Source organism: Charadrius vociferus, unplaced genomic scaffold (assembly GCF_000708025.1).
Source record: "Charadrius vociferus isolate BGI_N301 unplaced genomic scaffold, ASM70802v2 scaffold132, whole genome shotgun sequence".
Lineage (NCBI taxonomy): Eukaryota > Metazoa > Chordata > Aves > Charadriiformes > Charadriidae > Charadrius > Charadrius vociferus.
The window spans coordinates 546,988-555,707 of NW_009647028.1; the positions used below are offsets into that span (position 1 = coordinate 546,988).

The following is an 8,720-nucleotide window of genomic DNA, read 5'->3' on the forward strand; positions in this document are numbered from 1 at the left end:
AAAATCCAAGGCAGAGCGTGTTTTTCCCCCCCCCCCCCCGAATTTGTTTAGTCAGCCTAAAAGGCTCGTATTGTATAAGGTTTTGAGAGGCAAAACCTTCAGCAGCCACACAACAGGTCCTGTATGTAACCCTCAAGAGGTCCTGTATGTAACCTTACTGGAGAAGATCCCAAACACATCGTTAAAGTGCTTAAAGATGAGCTATTCAGCTGCCAACACCACCTCTTTGCTCTTGGTGCCTCACCCTCGAGCAAATGCCATCAAGGACGATTCCTCAGCCCACCCCGCTGCAGCATGCTGGGAGAGTTACTGACGTTCGCAGCCTGCCAGACTCCGGCAGTTACGAGCCAGCATTGAGTTTCAAGTACCTGAGTGGCACAGATGATGGGTTTTCCAGCCCTGTTGCAACGCCCGATCATCATTTTCTGCGCAAGGAAGACTTTTTCAGCAGGGATCTCAATTCCCAGGTCACCACGGGCCACCATAATGCCATCGCTGGCCTCCATGATCTCATCAAACCTGACAGCAAGAGAAAAAGGTTTGCTACTCCATTTGTTCCACAAAGCACCCTCCCATCTGTTCTGTCCTCCCCCTCCGGAAAGGGGCATCGCTCTGGAGCACAATGCGCAGCTATGCTGCTGGTACACAGCCCTTCCATGTGCCATTCTGGTCTCCTGTAATGCCAAGGTAAGAGGAAGAAAAACAAGACCAAGTCATAGCACATAGAGCTATACAGAGCTTTCTAAAGCCATACAAAGACTGAGAGGAGCATGAACTGATTTGAGATGTTTTAGTCTGATAGTTTGTCACAGACTTGATGATTCCTGTGCATTTGCTCACTAATTTGCATCCAGAACAGCAGGTTTGGTAAGTCTGAACTCACACTTGACTCCAAAGACTATCGCAGATTTTTCAGGGATGCAGAGAGACTGTGACACTGTCCCCATGAGCTCAGGGCATGTGACAGTTATACAACCCACTGCTCACGCCGCAGCTACATCAAATCCCACGCACATGGCATTAACTGACAGCTTGCGCTACCACCCTGTAACTCGGACTAGTAACTTTGCCAACCGCTGGCGAGCCACAGACCAGGAGTCCCGACCGCAACGCAAAGGGGTTGTGTTCTTCCGTCGATACAGGGTGACAAACCTGAAGTGTCACCTGCACAAAGCTCACCTGCGCACACCCTCATGGTTCTCAATCTTGCTGATGATCTTGATGTTCTTTCCCTTTTCCCCTAGCACCTTCCTGACGGCATGGACATCAGCAGCTTTGCGGATGAAGGAAGCAAACACCATATCCACGTTCTGCTCCACACCGAATTTTAGGTCCTGAATGTCCTTTTCAGAGACCGCAGGCAGGTCGACTGCAGCGCCAGGCAGGTTCACTCCCTTCTTGCTGCCGAGCATGCCACCGTTCTCGATCTCCGTCATGACATAGTCCTTGCCTGAAACAGATGCGTTCCCACGGTCAGTGTTTACCAGAAAGCTCCCCGCTGCCAGCTCCCACACCACCTCCCTGCCTGAGAACAGCAGTGCCAACAGCGACCACACATGATAAAAGCACATCGCTTCTATCTTCAGCAGATTTATGCAACACGCAAACTTGCAATTTACCCACGGGAACACAACAGACCAGTTTAAAACCACATCTACACCGTCCTTGGAGAAGACAGCATTTGTTCCATGCAGAAGATTGGGACTGCCTCCCCCCAAAAAAGCTACCAAGGTGCACTTCTGCACACAGGAGCCCTGTCAGACCAAACTGAGCACCCCAAACACCTCACCTCCATCTCCCTACGCACTCTGGGATTAGAGGCGATACCTTGAGGCTAGCAGAGTTTAGGCAGCACTATAAAGAAGTATTGTGGAACTAACCTTGCCCCTGCATTACCAGTTAAAGCTAGTTCTGTCTCTAACCACAAAACTTGGAGACTATGCTGTAAAACTAGTTAAATCCTGCATTAAAAGTATGAATTAGCCTAGCTGAACAGGCTTTGATCACAAGCACTGGTATGTTCCTACCACACATTCAACTTTGAAGAGGGGTTTTAGATGACAGTCTAGTGAAACCCAGTTGAAGTTAGTTTTCTGGAAACTTGCTACACTTAAAGTAGAGAAAGTTTTGCTTAAAGTCTCACTACAGCACTAAAAACCAGCCACTCCTTTCTTTAATACACAACTGCAAGCTAAAAAACAGTTACTGGAGGGAAAGCTCAAATATGTTCTGAGGAAAAAAAAAAACCAAATAATCATAGCTGGAACGGTTGTTGCATACCTTTCTCCTTAACCAGCAAGGAAATCAGACCGTCATCCACATAGATTTTGCTGCCAACTTCTACAACCTTGGTGAGATTCTTGTAGTCCACCCACAGCACGTTCTCATCGCAGTTCTCCATGAAGGCATCATCCAGGGTCACTTTGAGCGGTGCACCCTTCTTCAGCTCCACTTCTGCTGTGCCGCTCTGTGTGTCAAAACAGGCGTTTCAACAAAACCAATAAAAACCAGCACACAACCACCTCCCGGCCTGCAGCAGTTCATCAAAACTTTTGGTAGTTGGTTTGTTACCTCATTTCCTAGAGACATTTTTTGTTTGGAAAAGGCCACAGGCATAACAACATATCTAGTCTCATGCGGTGAAAGAAGTGGGAGGAAAAGGGAAAAGAAAAAAAAAAAAAAAAAGGAAGAGTGACTTACTCCCTTAATGAGTCCAGTTCTGATTTCAGGTCCCTTGGTATCCAGTGCAATAGCCACAGGTCTGTAGGTGATGGGATCAGAGGCAAAGCTCTCTGTAGCTTCTCGCACGTTCTTGATTGTGCCCTCATGATACTGACAAGGGAAAAAAAAAAAAAAAGTTAGAAACATTCAGCCCATTTCTACTCCACTGCCTATGAAAAACACCACTATGCACCCGAAACGCTGCCCAAGCTGACAGCTCTGCTCTCACATTATGCTCACTTTCAGTTCTAACTTGAGAATTCAATTCAGACGGAGCTTCCAGAAAAGCAAAGTGTGAGGATACAAGGGCCTTCCCTGCATGAAAGCGGAGCCCAGCAGATATCTGGCTATGCCTTCAGTGCCCCCAGTTCGAAGCCTAGAAGGACAACTCGAGGAGACAGCCCAGACGCTTGGCTGAAGTGATTTTCCATCAGCAACATCTTGCCCTTTGAAGATGGCCTACCGATCAACAGGCCTGTAGGAAGAATGTTTCTGAAAGCTTTGCTGAAGATCTGCCTGTTCAGCACAGCAGAACATGGGCAGCGCTGGCAGCTGGACGATTATGAGCGTGGAAAGTCTCCTGAATGACAGCAGAATGTCACAGCTAAGTGACTGCCATGCATCGCTGTTCTCCTCCTCCCTTCAGAGCGTGGAAGGGAAGATGCTGTTCTCTGCACAGCAGACTCCCACAAGACTTCCAGCCTGACCACTCTTATCAGTCCCACAGGTGAGCACAGATGGACAAGCTTTTTTTAGAAGTCTTTGGCTTAATTTTCCTCTAAAGATAAAATATTTGCTAAGAGCACGTTATCCATTTGAGTATTTACTCTTTATTTTGAGAGCCAAAGCAATCACAGCCAGAAGTTCAAGACTGCAGCACTACGCACCCAGCTTACGAACTTCCATGTGTGCAAGAGCATTTCGCTAATGCTGCCAGTTTCAGGACAGAGTTCTGCGGGGAAATTCCCATCCCAACTACCTAAACGAGCTTCATATGACCAGCAGATCAGTTTACTTTACTTGCTTAAACAACATTAAGAGATAACCTTGACTGGAAGTTGTGTAACACTTGACAGACTTTTGCAGATAAGAAATACCCTTTCCCCTCTCTGTGCCACAGACTGACGGCATTTGACCTGACTCACCTGGAAACACCCAGCTCACCCCACACCACCCATCCGCCTCGACACGAGCCCAGCACACCAACTTCAGTGTCGCGGGGACAATAATCCAGCGCCAGGAAGGTGGGGCCGGAAAAAGGCGTGCTAAAGTTCATATACACAGCCCTCAGCCAGAGATACACCACAACAGAGCAGGAAAAAATTAAGTTTACTAATTGAGTGTGCAAGTTGAGACTGAGAAAGCCCTGAACCTTCCATGCACCAGAGTCTAAATGGGTGCAGCACAGGAAACGTGCCTGAATGGTGCTATTATGCATATCTGGTGTCAGTCACCTGGGATTTTTCCTTTTTAGTTTGACACTGGCTCCTAGGGAGTCTGACTTCCTGAAGAGTTATATATGCAGAACAGGAACGCAGGCAGAGCTGGAAGTAAAAGCAATCTTCTTTCTTTATAAAAGGGTTGCAGCCAGCTGCTAGAGCACCTCTGTTAAAGTTGAAGCCCTGCTGAATGCTTTAGGGTGGACACAAGAACCACAGCGTTCATGACAGATGAAAACCCCTCAGAGCTTCACTGGAAATTGGAGTATTTTGGAGGAAGCAGGAGGGGACTCAGACTTAAGACTGGCTATGGCTGATGGTCACACTCAACAGGAGACGGCATCAAGACCAGTCTCTGCTGTCATCTAACCTCATCTGCATGAAATGTGCAATTAGACCTTACCCAGACCAGAAAGCCACAGTCCCGGTCCTCAACCTCAGCTAACGAGTACACAAACCACAGCAGCAGCTCTGCTGCTAAGTAATAGTGTGAAAATTACCAGTTTCAGCCTGGCCACCAGCGAGCCGCCCAGCAGCAGCATCTGATTGCTGAGAGACACGCTTATTCCACGCTATTCTTCAGGCAGATTTTGCTAACCGCAGCCTGCACACCAACACTAACCCTACACGTTTAGTCAAGGTCTGACGGTTCTCCACAGTTAAGCACCAGACCTTCCGATTTTGACAGTGCCCTGTGGCCTTTAAAGGCCATGAGGGTGAGAGGCCAAGCTGTTACGCACCGCGAGGCTCACGGTTCAGTAAGTAAAGCCACCTACAGCTGCTACTGGCTACCGGCTGACATTTTGAAAGCTGGAGGGCAGCCAGGGTGAAAAAAAAAAAAACTCAGTGAGGAGGCTCAGGGTGGCATTCTAGGCAACCTGGAATGGGATCCTCGGCTCCTCCAGTATCGCTGAGGATCTCATCTATTTATATCAATAAGGGCTTGTCCACCACGAGTGTTGATTTCTTTTGACCTTATTCTTATAAGCTCACAGCACCACCTCCCAAGTACCGTGGTGCTAACCTCACTGCCAGGAACACAACCGGAGCAGCTGGTTAGCCGAGCAAACCCAGGAGTCCCGATTGTTTCGACTCTGCACAGTAATTACTTCAAATCACTAACAGCTTTCTTTTGAGACGGGGTTATTCATTGATCGCCTGCTTGCAAAACCCCCAGCAACAAAACGAGAAGCGAGATGGACAACTGATAGCTTGTACTCCCTCAGAGGTGTACAGCAAATCAGGAACAAACGTTCTTGGCTTCTGCTATTAACTGAGAAGCAGCAGCTTTGTACCGCTAACAGCGAGACGTGAGGAAGAGCTGGAGGATTTCATGGCAAGCAGCTGGCACACCAGTGTCAAATATCAGTTACTTGGCCCCCTGGTACAGAGAAGGGTGTGGAACCAACCGGAACAGCTTTTAAAAGAGCTCAGAAAGTGCACTGAAGTGTTATCAGCAATTACACAGGCTCAATATGTACAACCAGCATGCTTTCTCCAAAAGCAGAGCTCAGTTTGGCCTTCCCACACCAAGGCTGGTCTGGACGAAGCTGGATTTCCCTCTTCCGTGAGAGAGAGGGTGAGCAGACATACAAACAGCCCGGTCAGGGCCATATCAGCTCAGACCTCACCCTTACCTCGTGGGTGCCATGAGAGAAGTTGAGGCGGGCAACATTCATTCCAGATTTAATCATTTCCTTCAGCTTCTCCACCGAGCGGGAGGCTGGGCCTAGAAGGAGGAAACAGTTTGAACATTAACTTTGTAAAAATAATGAGATAACCCACACACGTCAGGCTGTTTCATGTGGAAGAGAAAAGGTATAATGGACACAGACTTGCTCAGCGCTGAAGCAGCTCATCTCTACAGCAGCAAAGACTGTTTTAACTTGCCTTGGGGAGCGCAGCAGACTGACTAGTTCCAATTTCCCCAGCTACTGGATTCACTCCTAGCAATAACATGGGTTAGGCAGACATGGGAAAGTCATGTTCTTTCAACGCACAAGTTCAGCCCTGGCGAGGGATGAAAGCCGAAGCCTTCCCACAATTTCCCTAACAAGTTTCACAGCTGCAATTCTCTCCTATCTAGGAATCGCTTACCAATGGTGCAGATGATGCCGGTGTTTCTCGCAATGGTTGGCTCCGAGTCGATGTCCAAGCGGCACATGTGCTCCAGGAAGGTGTCCGCCATGGCAGCGTGCAGCTGCTGGGTCTGGATGAAAGCCGTCCCGGCATCGTGGTGCTTCGACATCGTTGCTGGAATCCTGTGTCTAGAAGAGACAGAAATGGTGCCAGGTTTAGAAATCACCTAGACTTGCTCATCGGGCAGAGACACCAACACACCCACGTGATGAATATGGAAGTGACAAGAAAGCTGCTATGGGTCAAACTATCTTTATGTTCCTACTTGAGAGTCTTAAGATACAGGCAAGACACACTTCTATTTCCATGTCATCCCCCACATAGACCACCCAAAGCTCACCTGCCTTCTATGCAGATGTTCCCTTCATAGCTTCTCTTCATTGCCAGTCTTCCCTTGGAGCTACACAACGTAACAAAATTCAAGCACTTGAATGCATAGGCAGATTCTGCCTCCTCCCTCCCATCTCTCGAGTCATTTGTCCTCAAGGCCTCGACTGCATTTCCCATCGCAACTGGGGACCGGGGCAGCTCGACGCTAGCGTGACTGGAGATACACTCTTATGCAGGCAATCGTCTGCCGAGAAACACCTAATCACAGCAAAGTCTGCCTAAGCTTAAAACCCATCCTTTAAGCCTGTCCAAGCAAGGAGGCTTGAGTTGATTAAACACAACACCTTGGCAGAGAACATGTAAAAGACTGCAAGGTCTCTCTGCAAACCAAGGACCTTTGTGTGTCTCCCCCCATCCCCTGCACTGCCCCTCACCCAGGGCTGCAGAAAACCACCACAAGGTTTGAAACAGCTTTGTTTTGTGGTTGTGGGGTTTTTTGGTTTTTTTTTTCCCTTAAGTTTGGATAAAAAAGCCTCTGTGAACTCAGGCTGCTTGCCTCTACAGGACTAGAGCATCCCCAGAACAGCAGAAACAGCCTGCAATCCCAGGAGGAAGCTGAACTGAAGCTTAACAGAGCCTGCTGGGATGGGAGGCCACTCACTTCCCAGCAGTGCTGGTGCCCCCGGGCATTTCTAATTGCACATCTCAGGCCGCACCGCAATAATTTTATTTTCAAGTAGCAGTGGTGGCTAAAAGCCATTTGTCCTCTTCAACCTGCCCAGACTAGATTGCCTGCGTTCAAAAGAGCCTCCAGTAAAAGTGTGATGTAGGGTGGCTACCAGCACAGGCAGATCACTAGTCAAACTTCAAACAGTGGTTTGACTTCAAACTTCATCCCCTGGGCACGCAGGGGATATTCAAAGCAGGCTGCTCTTTCAGCATAAGCTGACTTCACCTATGAGATGCTTTTAGCGTGGCGCTCATAGAAACAGACTGCTGCTCAGCGAAAGTCAGGGAGAGCGCAAGGGTTTTGTTCTGCCCACCCCAAGAAGACAAAAAAAAACCCCAATCAATCACAAAATGGTGTTGGCTGTAGACACCCAGCCGGCTCAGTGCGCTCAGCTTTGAAAGAGAGGCACTAATAAACCCGAAAGCTTTGTCAAAGCTAGCGGGGCTGACCGGAACGAAGCCATGCTTCTAAGATACAGGCAGGGAGATCCCCTACCAGCCTGCCATGTGCCTGCCTCGGTGCTGCAGAGGCTCTGTTCGCGCAGACGCTCCTCCCATCGGCCCCTTCTGTTCCGCAGACCTTCCCCACGTACGTGCAGATCGTGCGGATCCTCTCGCAGGCAGCCCTGACTCACCATCGCCTCGCTCCCATGCGGCATAAAGGAGTCAGGCCAGCGAAAACCGTAATTTGTCCTGGCAAAGCCTCCTTTCCCTCAGCCCTGCCAGAAGCTGCTGAGTCACCGGAGTCAGTACAAGAAAGTCTGCCCACATAAAAAGCCCGACAAAGTCCCTTTATTACAGGAAAACTCGCTGGTCAGCCCTGAAACATTGTGTTTTAGCCCTCTGACACTTGCTGCTGCATCCTCTGACACCTGCGGAGCAGCATCGGCTTCTCTAGATGCCAAAAAAAATAAGCTTTTGCTGGGAAATCACCTCCACACAAATACGGGCGAGCGGGTGTGCGGAGCTTCTGGGAACGAGAGGAACATGAAACAACGGGATCCCAAGATGGAAACCGCATCCAGAGCATGACTTGGAAGTTTTTAAAAATAGGCAGGTGAGTTCTCACTATCTCACGGAAATCCCCCACCCCCCAAAGTCATTTGCAAATATAATTTTAAAACCTCTAAAGTCTTTATAAATATAAAAAGAGAACGCAAAGTTAAGTTCCCTGTCAGAATCTCCTTCACAAGATTCTCCAGCAGTTCAGTGAGCTCAGAAAAATAAATCAGACACCATGACCTTGTCCAGGGGCGAGAGAAGAGACGCAGCAGCCAAAAAGGATCCCAAATACCCATCTGCCCGCAGCACTGTGCCCTGCTACCAAGAGCTTCACTTTATTATGCTTCCTCCTGCCTCCCA

General features: G+C 48.8%; 1 protein-coding gene across 3 annotated transcripts in view; it reads right to left on the minus strand.

The window, feature by feature from the left end:
* Window positions 1-6,735, minus strand: part of PKM (pyruvate kinase, muscle) — a 15,709-nt gene extending 8,974 nt beyond the window's left edge. For 2 of the 3 annotated variants that reach the window (XM_009895551.1, XM_009895552.1), the window contains exons 1-7: window positions 6,640-6,735; window positions 6,258-6,427; window positions 5,798-5,889; window positions 2,701-2,832; window positions 2,281-2,467; window positions 1,180-1,450; window positions 369-519 (exon numbers count right to left, since the gene is read on the minus strand). In XM_009895551.1, the coding sequence (XP_009893853.1) occupies window positions 369-519; window positions 1,180-1,450; window positions 2,281-2,467; window positions 2,701-2,832; window positions 5,798-5,889; window positions 6,258-6,427; window positions 6,640-6,680 (1,044 nt within the window). In that variant the 5' untranslated portion in view covers window positions 6,681-6,735. Of the gene's footprint in view, window positions 1-368; window positions 520-1,179; window positions 1,451-2,280; window positions 2,468-2,700; window positions 2,833-5,797; window positions 5,890-6,257; window positions 6,428-6,639 lie in introns of those variants that run through there. The other variant, XM_009895553.1, reaches the window with a different exon arrangement.
* Between the last annotated feature and the right edge of the window lie 1,985 nt (window positions 6,736-8,720).